At 44.6% G+C, this 24,288-nt stretch overlaps 1 protein-coding gene across 1 annotated transcript in view; it reads right to left on the minus strand.

Annotated features, from left to right (window-relative positions):
• Positions 1 to 6,510: 6,510 nt before the first annotated feature.
• Positions 6,511 to 24,288, minus strand: part of NPEPPS (aminopeptidase puromycin sensitive) — a 159,425-nt gene continuing 141,647 nt past the window's right edge. The window contains exons 21-23 of the mRNA XM_068263069.1: positions 20,415 to 20,570; positions 20,277 to 20,324; positions 6,511 to 7,685 (exon numbers count right to left, since the gene is read on the minus strand). Coding sequence (XP_068119170.1) covers positions 7,533 to 7,685; positions 20,277 to 20,324; positions 20,415 to 20,570 — 357 coding nt within the window. The 3' untranslated portion in view covers positions 6,511 to 7,532. The remainder of the gene's footprint in view (positions 7,686 to 20,276; positions 20,325 to 20,414; positions 20,571 to 24,288) is intronic.

Below are 24,288 nucleotides of genomic sequence, written 5' to 3' on the forward strand. Positions count from 1 at the left end.
CCCAGAACTGAATTCCATATTCCAGATGTGGCCTTACTAGAGAGTTAAACAGGGGCAATATTATGCTAGCATCTCGAGTTTTGATTTCCCTTTTAATGCATCCCAATTTTTTTTTCCGCTTTAGCTGCAGCGGCTTGGCATGGAGTACGATTATTTAAAGCGGTTTAAAACTGACAAAATTTTCAACAAAAATGTTTTTCCTACTTTTTATAACCCATACAATTATCATATTTGCTTTTGTGCACAAGTTTTATTATTAATTTAGACATAACTTCACAAAGTTAAGTTAATTTATTTTTAAAGCTGCTGGTGCATTTTAAATTCATAACTGTTGCAATTCTGTTGTGAACGCAGCCACCAGTGATTTCTGACCTGTGTTTCACCGCAGGACTCATCAGCTGAAGTCCTGCACAGGCAGAGAATGTTTACATAAGTGTATCAAGTAAAGAATGTGTACACAAGATAAGATTATAAGCGGGTTCTCCCTGCAGAAGAGTCAGCCCTGTGATGTAACCCTTTGAATGCTATTTTACTAAAAAAAAAAAAAAACATTGTGTTATATTATATGCTGTAAATAATCTTTTAGAGCAAAGAAGAAATTCTGGGTTATATTCCACTTGTGGTCGATGAGTACTCTTAAGTCCTTCTCCAAGTTTGATGTCCCCAACTGTATCCCATTTATTTTGTATGATGCTAGCCTTCTCCATTCATGCTTGAGTTACAGAGTACCCAGCAAGCTCATGGAGAACCAGAACTCCTAGCAGTGTGTAAGGGGCTACAATGGACCAAAAATCCCTCTTACTAAAATGCTATGGAAAACAAAAAAGCTCGCTTTCTTCAAACAAAGTATTTGCATGATGCCCTCTAGTGGCGCAGGAGAATCCTGAAGGCGAGAATGAGTGAGTAAAAGCTCCCGATCCAGAGTCCTGCTATACTGAACATCAATCACCGTGTCAGCATATACCGATTGGGTGGGGGAACGACGCGGCGGGGTGGGGGGTTGGACAGACAGCAGGAAAATGCTTTGCTGTTCCCTGGTGAGGGGTTGGAGACTCGGGGGACCCGTCACCTCACTGCTGTGCTCAAGGAAATTCCACCCGCACAATTAAGTATTTGCCCTGACAAGCATTTTTTTTTTTGGGTTTTTATGGTAAAAGTTGGGGGGGGGGGGGGGGGGGTCAGCATATTCTCTAGTATATACGGTATTAGGAAAACTTAGGAACACTTCCCTTCCTTTTTTTCTGATAAATCTGTAACCAGAACAGGAAGTGACAAATCATTTACACAAGTAAAATCTAATCTTTAAACTCACGTCCAGAAAGGCTGTTACCCCTTTCATCTATGGTACCTCTTGTAGTTAGTATGTAGTGGGTAACAGGTTTTCAAGCATGTTCAACAGTTTACCGTGTTCTTTTGGCGACATTCTAGCAGTATTCAGGTCACCATAAGACACTGAGCACTTTCTAAACACAGGAGAAAAACATTCATTGGTCTTCGGGGGGCTATAAACAAAATTCTGACCATTCCATTTATCACAAGCTCTATTGCATTAAGGGAAACTGAATAGAGAACAATAATCAGTGCATTTAAAGGAATTAATGTATTTAGTAGAATGAAGTATGCATTACACTTTCCAGTACTGACTGGTGCGTTTCACTCTAATACCCAGCAGACCATTTGAAGGACTATGGAATCTCCTACGTAATATGCTAGCAGTACATTTTAACAAACTCTTCTATCTCCACATCCTCTAGTGAATAGAATGGATCCTAAGTAGACGTCTGTGTACTGTATACTGAAAAGGGCAGAAGTAGGGACTGACTGAACAGTAACCGTAATGGGGTCTGACAGTTTTTGTATTTGTGCACATGTGTGTAAGTGCACTTTACTTTTAATTAAAATTAGACCTCGATGTAGTTTTTGCACACCTTGTGTGGCTGGCAGAGAGTAACCAAAGAGTACCTGAAGTGACATAACATGAGATAAACTTATGTAAAGTCTCAGTCTTATGCTGGGTACACACGTTGCAATTTCCCACTCGATCTGTGGGATCGATCGGATAGTTTCCAATATTTCCGACATGTTCGATCAGGTTTCGATTGATACGGCCGACGATTTTGCAAGTTAATTATGCAAAATCGACGGCTATATCGATTGAAACCCGATCGAACATGTCGGAAATAATCGAAATCGATTCCACGGATCAAGGAGGAAATCGCAACATGTGTACCCAGCATTACTTAGAACTAGGCTGTTACTTTATTATTTTCTTCTCATAAAAAGGACAACTGTAGTGAGATTATGCAGGCTGTCAAACGTATTTCCTTTTAAACAATACTAGTTGCCTGGCAGCCCTGCTAATCTGTTTGGCTGCAGTAGTGTCTGAATCACACCAGACACAAGCATGCAGCTCATCTTGTCAGATCTGACAATGCCAAAAACATCTGATCTGCTGCATGCTTGTTCAGGGTCTATCGCTAAAAGTATTCGAGACAGAGGATCAGCAGAATAGCCAGGCAACTGGTATTGCTTAAAAGGGGGGGGGGGGGGGAACTATGGCAGCCTCCATATCCCTCTCACTTTAGATGTCCTTTAAGGATCAAGAATCTTGAGCTGTATATGACTTTCTCTGCAGCAACCTTCACTAACAGCCAATCAGGGCCGGCGCTACCATAGAGGCAAAGGAGGCAGCTGCCCCAGAGCTTGTAGGGCCCCCCAGTGGCTACAAGAGGAATTTTTTTTTTCTTCAAATCGACCTTATAGTTTTTGAGAAAATCTATTTTAAAGTTTCAAAGGAAAAAAAATACACATTTAAAAACCAGCTGACTTTAATGGTTAATAGCAAATCCACCTTAAATTCTAGAAATCCTAAATTTGCAGGATATGTTAAGGAGATCATTGGGAATAAGAGGAAAAAAACAATTTTTCAAAAAGACCTTATAGTTTTTGAGAAAATTGATTTTAAAGTTTGGAAGGAAAAAAGTATACTTTTAAATGCGGTAAATGTCACTTTTAGTACCTAACGGTAGACTTTTTCACCCCTTGTCCTCCATGCAGGCTGGGGTAGCCAGAATGTGGAGCTCTGACCGATTGGGCCTTCAAACCCTGACTATACCAGCTGCAAAAAAGGTCCCTTAATGCCAATTTTTGCTCTGGGGGAACTGTTGGGGGGGCCCCCCAGGTTTATTTTGCCCTGGGGCCCCATTGTTGCTTAAATCGGCCCTGCAGCCAATTAGGGCCTGTTGTCACTTAGCAGCACAAAACGCTAGTGCGCGATTTTACCACAATTAGCACGGTAAAATCACTGTATACTCGTGATTTTTGAGTAATTGCAATTAGTGTTTTAAGCAATGTATCGCAATCGAAAAATTGCTGCATGTACTGCGTTTTGCGAATGCCGTGAATCGCCCACGATCTGAGGCAATTGTGGCATTGAGATCACTGCCGTTAGTATAGCGCTAGCGCTTTGGCGATTAGTGGCAGCCTTAGAGCTGGTAAAACTGTGTGTGGCTAAATCAGGTCATAAACCTGTTTGATACCTACCGGCAGCAGATTCAATCAAACAGGTTTATGACCCGATTTAGCCACACAGTTTTACCAGCTCTAAGGCTGCCACTAATCGCCAAAGCACTAGCACGATACTAACTAATGGCAGTGATCTCAATGCCGCAGATCGTGGGCGATTCCCGGCATTCTAGAATGCTAGAATCTATTGCAATTTTGGGCTCATATAGACACTATCGATCCGACAGAGCGGAACATCTCTCGATTGGGGCTGGCATTGAAATCCATTGAAAATTAATATGCTGTTTGTGGTAGGAATCTATTCCTCTCTGATCAGATTCCGATAAGCCAAGGAACATAAAAAAAAGCCATTCATGCAAGACAGTCAAAACTTTAAACCTACATTTTAACAGATACAAAACAGGACTTTCCTGGAATCTTATACAGGTAGTCCAATTTGGGAATAGGACTGTAGATATAATGGTTTATCCCAGGGGTCTGCAACCTTTAAGACATAAAGAGCCACTTGGACCCGTTTCCGAAAAGAGAAAAAAAACTGGGAGCCGCAAAACCATTATAAAACAAATCTAACACTGCATATATTGTTTCTTACCTTAATGCTATATACAGGATCAGATATGACCCCAATATGCACAAATCGTTAGCAGATCTGACCCCAATATGCACAATCGTTAGCAGATATGGCCCCAATATGCACAATCGTTAGCAGATATGGCCCCAATATGCACAATCGTTAGCAGATATGGCCCAATATGCACAATCGTTAGCAGATATGGCCCCAATATGCACAATCGTTAGTCCCTACCTCCTTGTGGCGCGCAACTCCCACGATCCTCTTCCTTCCTGACGTCACGTCCTGCCTGCATTACACTGCAGGGCTACGGGAAAATGGCCGCCCGAAGCCCTGCACTGCACCGGTCCGGTGCCTCTCTGATAGGCTGCCGGCCAGCGGCAGCACACGTCACACGCGCGCCGCAGCCACTGACGCACACTACCGGAGCCTCATCCTAGGAGCCGCGGCAAAGGTGAAAAAGAGCCGCATGCGGCTCTGGAGCCGCGGGTTGCCTACCCCTGGTTTATCCCATCAGTTTATTCCACCTCAGGTTTACTCTGCGTTTCTAGTTTGATTTGTCTCATCTGTACTAACTAAAATAAACAGGTACAAATGTGTTTCCTCCTTTTTCAGCTTAAGGCCTGGAACCCACTAGCATCTCTTTTCTAAAGTTGCGTACACATGTCCAACTTTACACCTGATTGTAGTTTAAACTGGTCATTTGAACGTCTTGAAGTGCAAACAACAAGTTGTTCAGATGTCATGTACCAACTGACCAACAAAGCGGCTGATATGCTAATTTACCTAATTTACATGTCGTTTAACCAACTTGAAAATCAAACAACTATGTTTGAACATCTATTAGTTGGACTAAAGACTAGAAGTCGTTTGTACACATGTACGGACCTGACAGTCATTTGAACGTCAGTTGGTCCAACGGATCCGCTGAGTGGATCAGGAAGTTATCAGTCGCTCGACAGCACGTACACACGGGCAACTCAGACGACAATTTGGTAGAAAAAGTCGGACGTGTGTACGTACCTATAGGGCCCATTCACACCTGAAAGAGGCAAAACCCTAGCGCTTGGCGCTACCGTTTTGCGTGGGTGTCTTTACTGCGATTAGCATGGTAAAAATCACTGTACACTCCCGCGATTCAGAGTGATCACAATCAGAGCTTTTATAAACACTGTATCACGCGAAAATGCTGCAGGCAACATGTTTTGCGATTGTCATCATTAAACTGCCGCAATCGGCGGCAATTGAGGTAGTGAGATCACAGCCATAGGGTTACAATTGCGCTAGCGCTTCACAGGTTAGCAGGAATCGCCCTAGTGTGAAAAAGCCCTAAGCACTTGTGGTTTGAAAAGCTCTTGCTAATGTAATGCTATGTGTGGAATCCCACTTGAAGAATGTGATATTTTTAAAAAATCCCCCATAGCATTACATTAGTAAGTTTTACAAATCGCTAGCGCTTAGAAAAGCTCTGCAAATGGGCCAGAGGGTCCTTTCACACTACGCACGTTGTGATGATGGTGAAAAGTTGCATAGCACATTAGGCATGTGATGTGACCGTGCAGGGGAGCATACAGTACAATAAAGTATGCTTTACTGCCACTGTAAATTCATGTCGGGTAAACCCACTTTATATGCTGTGTGTTACTTTGACGGACCTGCCGCACCCAATGTGAATGTACCATAGAAATATAATTGTATTGCGTTGGGATGCTATATTGTTTGTTGTGACAGAACGCTACAAATTCAGTGTGAAAGGACCCTTAATATTACTGAATAGGTGTATCGACTAGTGAGGAGCCATTTCTTGATGCAAACAATCTGACCTATATGCCAGTATTTTAGTACTGAGATATAGGTTAGTAATCAGTGATGTAAATATATTACATTAATAGAGCCTCCTTTAAAGTGGAGTGAGATAATCAGCTCTGCTGCAACCCGAATTACCCCACCTGTGCATGTTTGTAGTTTCCTGCAAAACATGTACTGTTAGTGGGCCATGAAGACAGGATTGGGGAACTGCTTTAAAAAATTGCTGAGGTGAAATAAAAAAAGAAATCTATTTTATGACTCACCTGGGGCTTATTCCAGCCCTGAGCAGCAGTCTCAACCCCTTTGCTGCTCCTCCAGTGATACTCTGTGTCCCTGCTGGTCGCTCACAAAGATGGCAACCCGCTGGCGAGGTTAGCTCTTCTGCGCTGTCACCATCATTGCAGGTGGCCAACAGGGACACAGAGGATCAACCGGAGCTGCAGCGAGGGACGGAGACTGCTGCTCAGGACTGGAAGAAGCCCAGAGGTGAGTAAAAAAAATAGATTTTTTACTTCGCCTCGGAAGTCCTTTCAGACATTTGAGTAAGTATTCTATGATACGTAAAGTATTGATATAAATTATATTGCATAAAAACACAACTACTGTTATGTTACACACTCACATTTTATCTTTATTTACGCCAACTGTTTTAATTTTTATAGTTTTTATTTTTTTTTTCATTTACGTGATTTAAAACAATAGCACGAAAGAGGACTTGGGTAAGCAAGTCTGAGAACCAAGGCCCATGGCCCTGCCACTATGCCGTTAGACTGCACAAACCCACAATCTGGGTAACCTAGAAATTAATCAGGAAAAGGGAGGACAGATGGGGAAACGTCAAGAACAGGAGTACAGGCCCATCACCTTGCTCTTCTTCAGCAGAGGTAAGAAGTCTACAGGAAGGATAAGCCCATCACTACCAAACAGACTGCCACATTGCAAGCCGTTTTAGTACTGATGGGGTTAATGGTCCAGGTCAGTGAGAAGTACATAGTTTGGGTGTAAGAATGATGAGAGTGAGTTAACACTCCAGGATCAGATATGTCTTCTAGAGCAAGAGGTTATACTCCAGCCTAGACAACAGGCAGCCAACAGTTACAGTATTTTGCTGAGGGAAAGTACAAGAGGTAATTAAGGAGCAAACAGGAGGGGCATCCCCTCAAATAAACAAAGGACTGTCTAAACCCAGCCACCTTCCACAATTGGCCTTGGCTAATTCACATGCTGAAATAACTTGTCAGGTTGCGGTCCCCCTCTGCCTACATATAACCTTCTACAGTTGTGTCTGATGCTGCTACTTCACATAAGCCAATGGAGAAAGTCCCTCTCCCATTCTACCTTCAGGCAGAATTCTCTCACAAGAGCATTTTGGGCAATTCACAGTTAGCAGCTTGAAGCCACTTCTTATGTACAGACTGACTTGAGCAATTTATTAAAATCCCTAAGGAGTCAATTGGGGACTGAGCAGGAGCGGATACGGGCTTCTGTTTTTGGACCAGCTCCCCATTAGGTGGAAGGGATGTTGAGGGATAAGGGAGGATGGGTACAGAGCCTCCCGTGGAGGGGGCCTAGGGTCTAGCCTGTAGGGGCGGTGAGACAGCAGGCGGATGGGAATGACTGCGCACAATCACACAGCAGATGAAGGAGACTTGCGCAGCAGTAGATATTGGTGCATGGCATCAGCATCTCTCTTCAGCCAGGCAGCATTCAAGAGTATGTTTTCACAGCACTGTTGCACTGTGCGCTCTGCAGATGGCGCTGGATGAGCTTCAAAAAATGCCTATTGAGAGACAGAAAAAAAAAAAAAAGGCACATGAAATAACTCTACATACATACATTGCATTTGCAGCAAACCTGTCAAGATCAAACCAGTCAGCATAGAACATATCTCTCAAAGAATCACATGATGCAAAAGTTCAAGAATCACAATTGCATTGCAGTGAGATTGTGTTTGGCAGCTTGCAGTTGAAACCGGTTGGCATGTGTGCACAAAGAGGACTCCACCAATTCTGTGAACCTCCCTACATAAAATCTCTGCAAGGGGGTGCTGCAATGTGGAGGAGATCTGCACTGTTTATATGAGGGACAGGAGATGAGACATAGTATGAGGGTACAAGATGAAGGCACGTGAGGGCATTATCAGTAACAAAAAAAAAAGTTCAGGAACCACCTCTTTAGGGCAGGTAAGCTGGTATGAATTTTTTATTTCAGGTTACATGCCCGATCAGGCACGATTGAGGCGGTGCCCTGCTTGGGACAGGGCATACGCAGTGGCCCGCAGTTGGATCATGGAAGTCACAGGTGCACAGCGGATCAGACCAGAAGGTCATTGAGGGAGCTGATGGACTACAGGGTGGCTGGAGAAAGCCCCAGTTAAAGAGAACCCGAGGTGGGGTTCTAAGAATGATATCCGCACACAGAGGCTGCGTCGACAGCGCGGCTGTGATTTATGGGGGCATAGCAGAGCGCAGGGAGGGCCTGGGGGGACACTACATATCAACAAACTGAGCTGTATAGGCAGACCCAGCCTCTGTGTGCGGATATCATTCTTAGAACCCCACCTCGGGTTCTCTTTAAGTAAAAATCCTTCTCTTCCATTTGTTTCAGGTTTACTTTAACGACCGTGACTTGCTTGTTCTCTGGGTTAGCCATGATGAATTTCACACTGTTGCCCATGCAGTATGGTTACCCAAAAAAGCAGAGTGTTACCTCCCCTTTCTGCCCAACAGCTAACAGAACAGTATTCTCTCTCACAGAAAGTCTGATTTGAGCTTTCCATTGTGATAGGAATTAATGAGATCGTCTAAGTTTCTGGAGGCAGGTTAGGCTCCAGTACCGATTGCTCTGGCTCACTGGTGTTCTTGAGAATAAAGCAGTCCAGTTGTTAAAGCGGATCCGAGATGAAAAATTATACATAACAAGTAACTTGTCTATATATCTTATGTAAAGTTTTGATAGTTTAAACAGCAAATCTAGCTGCAAACAGCTTTAAAGAGACACTGAAGCGAAAAAAAAAACTGATATATTATTTTTGTATGTGTAGTACAGCTAAGAAATAAAACATTAAGATCAGATACATCAGTCTAATTGTTTCCAGTAGAGGAAGAGTTAAGAAACTCCAGTTATCTCTATACAAAAAAAGCCATTATCTCTACGACTTTCAAAGTCATGGAGAGAGCTGTTATCTGACTTTTATTATCTCAACTGTTAGTTAACTATTTACTTTTCCTCTGCCAGAGGAGAGGTCATTAGTTCACAGACTGCTCTGAAAGAATCATTTTGAATGCTGAGTGTTATGTAATCTGCACATATTAGAGAATGATGCAATGTTAGAAAAAACACTATATACCTGAAAATAAAAATATGAGAATATTTTCTTTGCTGCTAATCTTCTAGCAATGTCGTGATGCAAACAAGTGGTTTGACCCAGCACTCTCAATGGAGACAAGCGTGCTATAGCTGATCAGAACTTGTTGCTCATCAAGTTCAAAAATAGCAAAAAAAGAGATATCAGCAGCACCGCTACAGTGAAAAAGTTAGCTCTTTTATTAGTGCAGTAAAATCATGTGGCAAAGATAGAGGCAGAGGCAACTACAGCCCGCTGTTTCGAAGCGACATGCTTCTTCAAGTTGCAAGCTCATAATGACAAACAATGTTCTCATACCTTCTTAACCACTTGCCGACCGCCCACAGCCCATGGGCGGCGGCAAAGTGGATGCCTTAAGGACCGCAATACGCCTTAGGGCGTTGCGTCCTTTTCCTATGCCGGGGGAGCGATCGCGTCATTGATGACGCGCGCTTCCCCCGGCAACTGGCTCCGCCCACCCGCCGTAACATCCCGCCGGCCATACGGAAGCGCCGGCGGGATGTTAACCCCGCGATCGCCGCTACAAAGTGTATAATACACTTTGTAATGTATACAAAGTGTATTATACAGGCTGCCTCCTGCCCTGGTGGTCCCAGTGTCGGAGGGACCACCAGGGCAGGCTGCAGCCACCCTAGTCTGCACCCAAACACACTGATCTGCCTCCCCCCCCCCCACCCACTGATCGCCCACAGCACCCCTCAGACCCCCCCCTGCCCACCCCCCAGACCCCTGTTTGCACCCAATCACCCCCCTAATAACCCATCAATCACTCCCTGTCACTATCTATCAACGCTATTTTTTTTTATCTCCCCCCCTGCCCCCTCCTGATCACCCCCACCCCTCAGATTCTCCCCAGGACCCCCCCCCCCCCCCTGTGTACTGTATGCATCTATCCCCCCTGATAACCTGTCAATCACCCGTCAATCACCCATCAATCACCCATCAATCACCCCCTGTCACTGCCACCCAACAATCAGCCCCTAACCTGCCCCTTGCGGGCAATCTGATCACCCACCCACACCAATAGATCGCCCGCAGATCCGACATCAGATCACCTCCCAAATCCATTGTTTACATCTATTCTCTCCTCTAAACACCCACTAATTACCCATCAATCACCCATCAATCACCCCCTATCACCACCTGTCACTTTTACCTATCAGATCAGACCCTAATCTGCCCCTTGCGGGCACCCAATCACCCGCCAACACGCTCAGATTGCCCTCTGACCCCCCCTTATCAATTCGCCAGTGCATTAATTACATCTGTTCTTCCCTGTAATAACCCACTGATCACCTGTCAATCACCTGCCAATCACCTATCACCCATCAATCACCTCCTGTCACCCCCTGTCACTGCCACCCATCAATCAGCCCCTAACCTGCCCCTTGCGGGCAATTTGATCACCCACCCACACCAATAGATCGCCCGCAGATCCGACATCAGATCACCTCCCAAATCCATTGTTTACATCTATTCTCTCCTCTAAACACCCACTAATTACCCATCAATCACCACCTGTCACTTTTACCTATCAGATCAGACCCTAATCTGCCCCTTGCGGGCACCCAATCACCCGCCAACACGCTCAGATTGCCCTCTGACCCCCCCTTATCAATTTGCCAGTGCATTAATTACATCTGTTCTTCCCTGTAATAATCCACTGATCACCTGTCAATCACCTGCCAATCACCTATCACCCATCAATCACCCCCTGTCACTGCCACCCATCAATCAGCCCCTAACCTGCCCCTTGCGGGCAATTTGATCACCCACCCACACCAATAGATCGCCCGCAGATCCGACATCAGATCACCTCCCAAATCCATTGTTTACATCTATTCTCTCCTCTAAACACCCACTAATTACCCATCAATCACCCCCTATCACCACCTGTCACTTTTACCTATCAGATCAGACCCTAATCTGCCCCTTGCGGGCACCCAATCACCCGCCAACACGCTCAGATTGCCCTCTGACCCCCCCTTATCAATTCGCCAGTGCATTACTTACATCTGTTCTTCCCTGTAATAACCCACTGATCACCTGTCAATCACCTGCCAATCACCTATCACCCATCTGTCACCCCCTGTCACTGCCACCCATCAATCAGCCCCTAACCTGCCCCTTGCGGGCAATCTGATCACCCACCCACACCATCCGATCGCCTGCAGACCCGCAGTCAGATCACCTCCCAAGTGCATTGCATCTGTTCTCTCCTCTAAACACCCACTAATTACCCATCAATCACCCCCTGTCACTGCTACCCATCAGATTAGACCCCCATCTGCCCCTAGGGCACCCAATCACCCGCCCACACCCTCAGACCCCAGCCCTGATCACCTCGCCATTGCATTACTTGCATCTATTCCCCCCACTAATCACACCTTGAGACACCCATCAATCACCTCCTGTCACTACCTGTCACCCCCTAGCACACCTACCCATCAGATCAGGCCCTAATTTGTGGGCTCCTGATCACTCGGCCAAACCCTCAGATCCCCCTCAGACCCCCTTCCGATCACCTCCCCAGTGCATTGAGTGCATCTATTTTCCCCTCTAATCACCCCCTGAGACACCCATCAATCACCTCCTGTCACCCCCCTAGCACTCCTATCCATCAGATCAGGCCCAATACAACCTGTCATCTAAAAAGCCATCCTGCTTATGACCGGTTCCACAAAATTCGGCCCCTCATAGACCACCTGTCATCAAAATTTGCAGATGCTTATACCCCTGAACAGTCATTTTGAGACATTTGGTTTCCAGACTACTCACGGTTTTGGGCCGTAAAATGCCAGGGCGGTATAGGAACCCCACAAGTGACCCCATTTTAGAAAAAAGACACCCCAAGGTATTCTGTTAGGTGTATGACGAGTTCATAGAAGATTTTATTTTTTGTCAAAAGTTAGCGGAAATTGATTTTTATTGGTTTTTTTTCACAAAGTGTAATTTTTCACTAACTTGTGACTAAAAATAAAATCTTCGATGACCTCGCCATACACCTAATGGAATACCTTGGGGTGTCTTCTTTCTAAAATGGGGTCACTTGTGGGGTTCCTATACTGCCCTGGCATTTTAGGGGCCCTAAACCGTGAGGAGTAGTCTAGAAAACAAATGCCTCAAAATGACCTGTGAATAGGACGTTGGGCCCCTTAGCGCACCTAGGCTGCAAAAAAAGTGTCACACATGTGGTATCGCCGTACTCAGGAGAAGTAGTATAATGTGTTTTGGGGTGTATTTTTACACATACCCATGCTGGGTGGGAGAAATCTCTCTGTAAATGGACAATTGTGTGTAAAAAAAAAAATCAAACAATTGTCATGTACAGAGATATTTCTACCACCCAGCATGGGTATGTGTAAAAATACACCACAAAACACATTATACTACTTCTCCTGAGTACGGCGGTACCACATGTGTGGCACTTTTTTACACCCTAAGTGCGCTAAGGGGCCCAAAGTCCAATGAGTACCTTTAGGATTTCACAGGTCATTTTGCGACATTTAGTTTCAAGACTACTCCTCGCGGTTTAGGGCCCCTAAAATGCCAGGGCAGTATAGGAACCCCACAAATGACCCCATTCTAGAAAGGAGACACCCAAAGGTATTCCGTTAGGAGTATGGTGAGTTCATAGAAGATTTTATTTTTTGTCACAAGTTAGCGGAATATGACACTTTGTGAAGAAAAACAATTCAAATCAATTTCCGCTAACTTGTGGCAAAAAATAAAATCTTCTATGAACTCACCATACTCCTAACGGAATACCTTGGGGTGTCTTCTTTGTAAAATGGGGTCATTAGTGGGGTTCCTATACTGCCCTGGCATTTTAGGGGCCCTAAACCGTGAGGAGTAGTCTTGAAACAAAAATGACCTGTGAAATCCTAAAGGTACTCATTGGACTTTGGGCCCTTTAGCGCAGTTAGGGTGCAAAAAAGTGCCACATATGTGGTATTGCTGTACTCGGGAGAAGTAGTATAATGGTGTTTTGGGGTGTATTTTTACACATACCCATGCTGGGTGGGAGAAATACCTCTGTAAATGACAATCTTTTGATTTTTTTACACACAATTGTCCATTTACAGAGTTATTTCTCCCACCCAGCATGGGTATGTGTAAAAATACACCCCAAAACACATTGTACTACTTCTCCCGAGTACGGCGATACCACATGTGTGGCACTTTTTTGCACCCTAACTGCGCTAAAGGGCCCAAAGTCCAATGAGTACCTTTAGGATTTCACAGGTCATTTTGAGAAATTTCGTTTCAAGACTACTCCTCACGGTTTAGGGCCCCTTAAATGCCAGGGCAGTATAGGAACCCCACAAATGACCCCATTTTAGAAAGAAGACACCCCAAGGTATTCCGTTAGTAGTATGGCGAGTTCATAGAAGATTTTATTTTTTTGTCACAAGTTAGCGGAAATTGATTTTAATTGTGTTTTTTCACAAAGTGTCATTTTCCGCTAACTTTTGACAAAAAATAAAATCTTCTATGAACTCACCATACTCCTAACGGAATACCTTGGGGTGTCTTCTTTCTAAAATGGGGTCATTTGTGGGGTTCCTATACTGCCCTGGCATTTTAGGGGCCCTAAACCGTGAGGAGTAGTCTTGAAACGAAATTTCTCAAAATGACCTGTGAAATCCTAAAGGTACTCATTGGACTTTGGGCCCTTTAGCGCAGTTAGGGTGCAAAAAAGTGCCACACATGTGGTATTGCCGTACTCAGGAGAAGTAGTATAATGTGTTTTGTGGTGTATTTTTACACATACCCATGCTGAGTGGGAGAAAGATCTCTGTAAATGAACAATTGTGTGTAAAAAAATTTAACAAATTGTCATTTACAGAGATATTTCTCCCACCCAGCATGGGTATGTGTAAAAATACACCCCAAAACACATTATACTACTTCTCCTGAGTACGGCAATACCACATGTGTGGCACTTTTTTGCAGCCTAACTGCGCTAAGGGGTCCAAAGTCCAATGAGCACCTTTAGGCTTTACAGGGGTGCTTACAATTTAGCACCCCCCAAAATGTCAGGACAGTAAACACACCCCACAAATGTCCCCATTTTGGAAAGTAGACCCTTCAAGGTATTCAGAGAGGGGCATGGTGAGTCCGTGGCAGATTTCATTTTTTTTTGTCGCAAGTTAGAAGAAATGGAAACTTTTTTTTTTTTCTCACAAAGTGTCATTTTCCGCTTACTTGTGACAAAAAATAATATCTTCTATGAACTCACTATGCCTCTCAGTGAATACTTTGGGATGTCTTCTTTCCAAAATGGGGTCATTTGGGGGGTATTTATACTATCCTGGAATTCTAGCCCCTCATGAAACATGACAGGGGGTCAGAAAAGTCAGAGATGCTTGAAAATGGGAAAATTCACTTTTTGCACCATAGTTTGTAAACGCTATAACTTTTACCCAAACCAATAAATATACACTGAATGGGTTTTTTTTTATCAAAAACATGTTTGTCCACATTTTTCGCGCTGCATGTATACAGAAATTTTACTTTATTTGAAAAATGTCAGCACAGAAAGTTAAAAAAATCATTTTTTTGCCAAAATTCATGTCTTTTTTGATGAATATAATAAAAAGTAAAAATCGCAGGAGCAATCAAATCGCACCAAAAGAAAGCTTTATTAGTGACAAGAAAAGGAGCCAAAATTCATTTAGGTGGTAGGTTGTATGAGCGAGCAATAAACCGTGAAAGCTGCAGTGGTCTGAATGGAAAAAAAGTGGCCGGTCCTTAAGGGGTAGAAAGCCCTAGGTCCTCAAGTGGTTAAATATGGCCACACATTCAAATGTCAGCCAATCCACAAATGAGACTTGAGAAGCGACCAATCAGAGCAGACCAAAAGAATGGAGGACCTGATGGGGAACTTCAGTACACAGGAAGTACAACCCACAAGTGACCTCACTGCAAGAAAACACTCCCATAAGAAAAACGGCTGCTAAACCACACCCAAAATGGACCTGATGGGGAACTGCCATGTATGCGTAAAAATCACCTGATGCGTAAAAATGTACGCATAAACCCCAAACGCGAAAACGCATGAAAACAGTATGCTAAAGGCATCCACAATGAATGCCAACAAAAAAAAACGCGTAAAAATATACGCAAAAAATCTAGACCCAGACGCCAGCAGGGCCTTAGACTCCCCTTTGTTTCCACTTACAATGCCTGCAGTGCTCAGCTGGGGTCCATTGTACGGAAACATTGGGGCCTCTTACGCCAGTCCTTCCCACAAGTTCATGAGTTCAGATATCCCCCACTTCTGTCTTTTAAAAGACCTCCCACAATTAGAGACAAAATGGGACGAGACAAGTATGGGACAACACCTGTAGTTACTGACTCGGCGAGCAGATTTGGCACTTATCCATGTTTAAGTTGCCATGCTTGTAGCCATATTGTCAAAGGTGATAGTTTTAATCACCCATCTTTGGGAACTGAGTTTAAAGAGGATCTGTATTGTTAAAATCGCACAAAAGAAAACATACCAGTGCGTTAGGGGACATCTATTACCCTCTGTCACAATTTCGCCGCTCCTCGCCGCATTAAAAGTGGTTAAAAACAGTTTGTTTGTAAACAAACAAAATGGCCACCAAAACAGGAAGTAGGTTGATGTACAGCATGTCCACACATAGAAAAATACATCCATACACAAGCAGGCTGTATACAGCTTTCCTTTTGAATCTCAAGAGATCATTTGTGTGTTTCTTTCCCCCATGCACTGAAGTTTCAGGCTGCTCTTTTCTTCCTGCAAACAGCTTTGCCCTTGTTTGTAATTCCTCAGTATGTGAAAGCCCAGCCAGCTCAGAGGACGATTTATCCAGCTTGTAAAAGATGAGAGAAGAGAGAAGCTGCTCTAATCTAAATAACACACAGGCAGTGTGCAGAGAGGGGCCTGGAATTGTGAGTTCATAGCAGAACCACAACACTGAAGAACTTTGCAGCCTTCCAGACACAGGCTGACAAGTCTGACAGGGGAAAGATACATTGATTTATTACAGAGACAGTGATAGTATAAAGTGCTGCAGTTAGCCAGAACACATTAGAATAGCTTTTGGAACTTGTAGGATGATAAAAAACAGGATGCAATTTTTGTTACGGAGTCTCTTTAAGATCCGTGGACGCTATTCTTGCGACTCAACATATGTAGTGTATCTTATTAAATGCCCTTGTGGCTTAGCTTATGTTGGCATGACGACACAATCTTTACGTGTACGTCTTTCATCACACAAGTGTGCGATACGTGGTCAGAATCGAGAACAAGCTGTGTCGTCCCATTTTGTCGAGTCTCGACATTCAGTGTCACAACTTAGGATACAGGTCATAGACAGTGTACCTAGGACATTACGTGGTGGGGATAGATTGAAAGCATTACTGAAATGTGAAGCAGGATGGATTAGACGTTTAGGAACTGTAGGTCGAGGAGGTTTAAATAGGGAGTACGATTTATCGTTTTGTATTTAAGAAGATTCGGATCTGGGTGGCAATCAGGACCAGTAACATAGGTTTGGGGTTTTTTCGGCAATTTTGGGAATAATTTATGGGATGTATCTAGTATTTATATTCTGAGATAACATTTTCTTAAGGTTGTTCATGTACTTTTCTATATCTTATGTGATTAAGGTTCTTTATGTTTATGCATGAGCGGTGACCAATCAGAGCATATCAATATTTTTAAATTTTTGCATATATTTTACTGGTTTTTGTCTTTTGTAATTTCTTTACATGTAGTGTTATGCACAGTTTACTTTAATTATTTGCGTATATTTATACGCCACTCCCATCTTTTTACGCGTACGCTTTGTTAGCATTTATTCAGAGGTTTTTACGCATTATTCTTCCACGCGTTCCTAGATTTTTTTGCGTATATCTTTACGCTTTTTACGCGTCTTTTTTTGTTGGCATTCATCGTGGATGCCTTTAGCATACTGTTTTCATGCGTTTTCGCGTTTGGGGTTTATGCGTACATTTTTACGCATCAGGTGATTTTTACGCATACATGGCAGTTCCCCATCAGGTCCATTTTGGGTGTGGTTTAGCAGCCGTTTTTCTTATGGGAGTGTTTTCTTGCAGTGAGGTCACTTGTGGGTTGTACTTCCTGTGTACTGAAGTTCCCCATCAGGTCCTCCATTCTTTTGGTCTGCTCTGATTGGTCGCTTCTCAAGTCTCATTTGTGGATTGGCTGACATTTGAATGTGTGGCCATATTTAAGAAGGTATGAGAACATGGTTTGTCATTATGAGCTTGCAACTTGAAGAAGAAGCATGTCGCTTCGAAACAGCGGGCTGTAGTTGCCTCCAGCTCTATCTTTGCCACATGATTTTACTGCACTAATAAAAGAGCTAACTTTTTCACTGTAGCGGTGCTGCTGATATCTCTTTTTCTGCTAATCTTCTAGTAATTATTCATAGTACACAACCAATTCATTATAGCATATTTTTTTTCGCTTCAGTGTCTCTTTAACCACTTCAGGATCACAGGTTTTTTTCTCCTTCAGGACCAGAGCAATTTCATTCACCAATAAACTTTATTGCTACTTATCAAACTGACATGATCTATATATTTTTTGCAGGACAAACTAGGCTTTCTCTGGGCAGTACTGTTTGCTAACCATCATTTTATTTATATGTATTTTGCAAGGAAGAAGTAGAAAAAAAAATTCACCATTCTCAGCTTTCAGTCATTGTAGTTTAAAAATAAAATGTGCGATTGATGATGAAACAGACACATTTTATTTGCTAATTTGTCCCAGTTATTACAACGTTTAAATTGTGTCCCTTGTACAATGTATGGCAATAATATTTTATTTAGAAATAAAGGTGTCTATTTTTTTTTTTTAATGGTGTATTTTTTTATTTTTTTTTACAAGCGTTTTATTTTGGTAACTATGGGGTGGGGAGGAAGGGGTTAAAAATATATTAAAAAAACCTATTTACCGTACTTTTCGCCGTATAAGACGCAGCTTTTCTCCCCAAAAAATGGGGACAAAAAGTCCCTGCGCCTTATACGGCAAAGGCAGGGAATCCCCGACTTACGGACGCCCGCCGCTACGAGCCGCCGACCCGCCGTCATCGGGGATTCCCTGCCTTGCCTGTGTTCCTCTGTGGCTGCGTTCCCCCTTGTCCCCGCTTGTCTGTACCCCCCCCTCCTGTGTCGCCGGGTCCCCCCATGTAATAGCGGCAGCGGGCAGCACTGTGAGTCCGCCCCGCGCTTGTATGTACCCCCCTCCTGTGTCGCTGGGTCCCCCCCCCCCCCCCCCGTGTACGAAGCGGCAGCGGGCAGCAACTCACCTCCAACTTGCCCGCGGCGATTGAAGACATCTGGCTCCTGTGGGCGGCTTCCTCTAGAGCCGGCTTCTAATGACGCGTAATTAATGACGCGTCATTAGAAGCCGGCACTAGAGGAAGCCGCCCACAGAAGCCGGGCGTCTTCAATCGCCACGGGCAAGATGGAGGTAAGTTACTGCTCGCTGCCGCTTCGTACACGGTGGGACCCAGCGACAGGAGGGGGGTACATACAAGCGCGGGGAGTGTTGGGGAGGGGGGGGGGGGGGGGGACTCACAGCGCTGCCCGCTGCCGCTATTACATGGGGGGACCCGGCGACACAGGAGGGAGGGGGGTACAGAAAAGCGCAGGGGGGGGGTGTTGGGGGGACTCACAGCGGGACACAGAGGAGGCACTTGGAGGAGGAGGACGACACATAGGGCTGAGAGCGGGGACACTTTGGGGGGGACAAGAGGACACATGGACATGACAGGATGACACATGGGGAGAAAGCAGGACACCTGGGGGTGACGGGGACATTTAGAGGGGGACAGGAGAACACATGGACATGACAGGACACATGGGGAGAAAGCAGGAGAACTGGGGGTACAGCATTGACACCTGGGGGTGACAGGAGGGCACCATTTGTGGGAGGTCATGTACAAGACGCTCCTGAAATATGGACGCACCAGGTTTAGTTTATATTTTTTTTTCCCTGTTTTTTTTCCCTCTAAACCTAGGTGCGTCTTATATTCCGGAGCGTCTTATACGGCGCGAAATACGGTAATTATCCTATGGGTTTGTATATTTTTGAATGTATTTTTACTTTTTGGCCACAAGATGGCGCTATGGAGTTCTGTGTTGAATAAATCTCACAGGGAACGAATTGTTTACATTTTGTTTCTGCCGGGATTTTTTTCAATCAACACTGCAGGAGGCTGTGAGTCATCGCAGCCTCAGTGATCGGGTATCCCGATCACAGAGGGACAGTATAGCGGCGATTGCGGACGGGGGAAGTACGGCGATCGTGCGCGGCGACGGTAATCAAACGTACTGCAGACGCTTATCTACTGCAGGGGCGTAGATAAGCGTCTGCAGAATCCTGAAGTGGTTAATAGAATATGATTATTTCTTCCTGTGATACGACAGCAGCCATGTTTGTAAACATTACACACAGGCAAGCTTATCTGCACCATCAGCACTCAAAACTGAAAAAAACCTAATCCCCCCTCCTCCCCTCTGCCTCTGAAATCTCAGGCTTGTAATACCTCCCCCTCCTCCTGCCCAGACTGAGCTCCCATGAGCCCTTGCTACTGCCAAGGCTCTCTGAAAATCTGTGGGCGGGGCTTGTTTAGTTTATAGGGAATTAGAGTATTAAAACAAAAACAAAAGTATTTGGCTTGACGAATGCCCTATAAACAATAGGAAAGGAACACAATTATGCAATGACTAAAAGTTCATCTCGGATCCACTAAGTATATTTAGCAACCCAGTCCAAATTGCTCATTTCACACATACTAATATCAGCAGGTTAATTTAGAATTTGAAAATGCTTTTTTATGCATTTTCTAACAATATAAGCCCAAATTTGAGTTTTAACAGCCATATATGTCCTAGGTGCTATCTACTTAAACCATTTCCAAGCTAATAAATATCACACAATCTATATACTATAGAAAACTAATGGACTACAAGGCACAAGAGAAAGACCAAATTAATTACCTTAACCTCTGCAGCCATTTTTTCACTAGCAAAACCATCCACAGAAAGCTAGAACAAAAGAACACAGGGTTAATGCCAAACAATGAAGATTAACCTGCAGATAAAAAGCGCAAATGCATAAATGATTGATCTGCCTACCTTTATGAGTCGGGAGATGAGGAAGCCACCTTGGTACCGGTTATGGAGCTCCTCCCAGTTGTCCCTAACAAATTTCCATGCTGCCTTTCTGCCTTGTTTACTAGCCCCAGCAACTCCACCAATCACAGATACTGTGTCTTGTGGGCGTACCTCTTCCTAGGGAGAAAAAGGGAAAAAAAATAACATTCTGAAGAAATTAAACAAAAAAGGGGGTCAATTTTCAAAAAAATTCATCTCAAGTCAGCTAGTATAAAAATGTACCTGGTAGGTTAAAAGCATATGCATATGTTATAATAAACACATAAAGCAAGACTTGACGGACATATATTCTATTTTCTTTCTGGTTTGTGATATTTTTAATTCATGTTTAAATCTTTGGATTTGGTGTCTGGTCACAGGAAGCTTGTCTCGCTGCATTTGCTTTCAGGTTGGTAAAAATTACTTTATTCTCCTGAAATGTTTGCCACACTTCAAACTGTCGGCAATTTCTAGTAAGTTTAAATCAAAAGATGCCTAATGGGACACTATTACCAGTTAGCAAACTGGTTTCAGTCTTCTTGATTCCAAAACCAGGGATAAAAAAAGGATTTTTCCACTACTTGGAATTCTCTGCCATTGTTGACACTTGTACAGTACTTTGGGCAGCCATAGTTTTCTCTTATGCTGTGTTTTTCTAATCACGCTTGTTTTACCCTTTTAAGTAGCACTCAAGCCTTCTTGCCAAAACTCTGACGGAACAGTGCAGCTTACTCCACATTAAGTTGATAGAGGATAAGCAGTGAAATTAGGAGTTCGGCATTACAGCCCGTGACAAATATGGTGAATATGCTAAAAGGTCTTGCCCGAGGCTTGCCTACACCACAGGCAGGGGGTGGCATCACGATTCATTTTCAAGCGACAACCATTCCATGGGGCTAGGCGGCACAGCCTATGTGCTACATTAAGGTGAGCAGTGGCAAAGTGTTAAAGCAGCACTTTGGGAGGAAGATGGGTGTGTTTTAATGCACAACTCCAGACACACTTCTAAAAATACCATCTGATAGTTCTGCTGCTTGGCTCAGTACTATAATGTTCACACAGCAATGGGGCGGGGCATGGATTAACTCTCTGACAAGACTTCAGCTTAGAACTCTAGGGCAGTGATGCAGGAAGTGGCTCCATACAAAGTTAAAGATAACATCTGTGTATTCTATGCGTCTAGTTCAAACTCTTCACCAGGGGTGTTTCTAGGGTCCTTGGAGATCGGGGGCACCTGTGGGCACCAGGCGGGGAGGTATATGCGCGCGCCGCGGCAAAAATGGGCGTGGTCATGAGGTGAGTGGGCGTGGCCATGGGTGGGGCCAAATGTACATGAACTTAGCAGTGGTGTAAGCTACAGATAACGGACCTGCCCATCGAAATATTGGATGGAGCCCCCTGTCCTTTATTTAGATAATTTACAATCAGTATAGGCATAGACCAAAGATGTATACGCACATACAATTTTGATTGGTCAATCACTGACCCCCAATTTTACCACCCCCGTGCAGTAAGTGGGCCAACAGACAATGAATTTTATGAACAGTGCTAAAATTGGCTAATCAAAATTGTATGTGTGTACCAGGCTTTACAGCTAATACTGTACATACTGAAAGGCAGGGATCAGCATACAATATAGCTGGTTTACAATCAGTAAAGGCACAGAGTAACACCTTACACTGTACACACTGAAGGTAAATCAGCACACAGTGCAGGCACTAGAGAACAGCTTATACTGTACATACTGTAGGCAGCAGAATTCAGCACACTGCAGCTAGCGTGCCAAAAATATGAGGATCACGTTGTGCGGCGTGCTTATCGCGCCGCACTGAAAAATGGGTGGGCCATGGACCAGAATATAGGTGTGGTAACGGGTGGAGACAAATTTACATGAACCTAGCAATGGTGGGACATTAGATTATGACAGTGGTGGCGAACCTTTTGGAGGCCGAGTGCCCAAACTGCAACCCAAAAGTCACTTATCTATCGCAAAGTGGCAACAGCAATTTAAACTAAATACTGTACAAACGTTTTAACTCATACATGAACATTATGGAAAATCCAAGTTGAAAATAAACTGTGAAGATAAACAATTTCATCCATCTTACTCCTGAAAAATGTATTCAATTTTTTAGAACCTCCCAGTTTTATTTTCTGTTTTAAAAAGCTAAAAAAGTAAGTTTAATGCTATTGTCTCATATGATAAGGATTCAGCTTTTCCCATAGTCTCGCAGTTAGCAATCATGTGACCCCCAACAAGACAAATTCAGCAATTATGAGGCCCCCAACAAATCATGAGGCCCCCAACAAGACAAATTCAGCAATCATGAGGCCTCCAACAAATCATGAGGCCCCCAACAAGACAAATTCAGCAATCTTGAGGCCCCCAACAAATCATAAGGCTCCCAACAAGACAAATTCAGCAGTCATGAGGCACATAAATAGACAGCATTTCACATAAATAGGCAGAATGCCCCCTTAATATGGTAGCCCCCAAGTTAGTGACAGGGACCCCCAGGTTAGCTAGTGAGTGACAGGCGCCTCCAGTTAGGTAGTGAGTGACAGGGACCCTGATAGTGAGTGACAGGGAGCCCCTTTAGGTAGTGAGTGAGTGCCAGGGAGCCCCTTTAGGGAGTGAGTGCCAGGGAGCCCCTTTAGGGAGTGAGTGAGTGCCAGGGAGCCCCTTTAGGGAGTGAGTGAGTGCCAGGGAGCCCTTTTAGGCAGTGAGTGCCAGGGAGCCACTTTAGGGAGTGAGTGAGTGCCAGGGAGCCCCTTTAGGGAGTGAGTGAGTGCCAGGGAGCCCCTTTAGGAAGTGAGTGAGTAACAGGGAGGCCCTTTAGGTAGTGAGTGAGTGACAGGGAGGCCCCTTAGGTAGTGAGTGAGTGACAGGGAGCCCCTTTAGGGAGTGAGTGAGTGACAGGGAGGCCCTTTAGGTAGTGAGTGAGTGACAGGGAGGCCCTTTAAGTAGTGAGTGAGTGCCAGGGAGCCCCTTTAGGGAGTGAGTGAGTGCCAGGGAGCCCCTTTAGGAAGTGAGTGAGTAACAGGGAGGCCCTTTAGGTAGTGAGTGAGTGACAGGGAGGCCCCTTAGGTAGTGAGTGAGTGACAGGGAGCCCCTTTAGGGAGTGAGTGAGTGACAGGGAGGCCCTTTAGGTAGTGAGTGAGTGACAGGGAGGCCCTTTAAGTAGTGAGTGAGTGCCAGGGAGCCCCTTTAGGGAGTGAGTGAGTGACAGGGAGGCCCTTTAGGGAGTGAGTGAGTGACAGAGAGGCCCCCCCTCTAGCCGCCGCCGCTCCCCGCCCCCTTACCTTGCAGCAGACCTCAGGATCAGCGGCGACCCGACCAGTACCAGCGGGCGCCGGACGCACCCGCTCGATATGCGGAAGTGATGTCACTGCCGCATATCAGTGTGGGCGCTGGGTCCTAGCGCCCGCACGATTGGTCGCCGTCTCGCCACCTGATCCTGAGGTCTGAGTGACGCGGCGGCGGCTGGAGGGAGCCGCTGAGATCCGTGGCACCCCAGGACAGATTGGGGGCACGTGCCACCCCAAAATAGGGCTAGCGACGCCCCTGCTCTTCACCACAGTTCTAATGGGTCTAGATTTACTACAGCATTCCAGTGATCCCTGAGGGTCTTCCATTGGGGAATTCCATAAGTGGTTCAGAAAACTAATGCTACATACACACTTGAAAGATTAATGAAAGATCACAGACCAATTTTACCCCCTTTCATGTAGTATGAGAGCCATACTCTACACAGTCTATTCTATTGAGCTGAACTCCCCATCAGATAAAATCTATGCAAGATGCTGCACACAAAGATGCTGTACACATTCAAAAGATCAGTATCTGCAAAAGATC

This window comes from Hyperolius riggenbachi, chromosome 12 (assembly GCF_040937935.1).
Source record: "Hyperolius riggenbachi isolate aHypRig1 chromosome 12, aHypRig1.pri, whole genome shotgun sequence".
In the NCBI taxonomy this organism is placed as follows: domain Eukaryota; kingdom Metazoa; phylum Chordata; class Amphibia; order Anura; family Hyperoliidae; genus Hyperolius; species Hyperolius riggenbachi.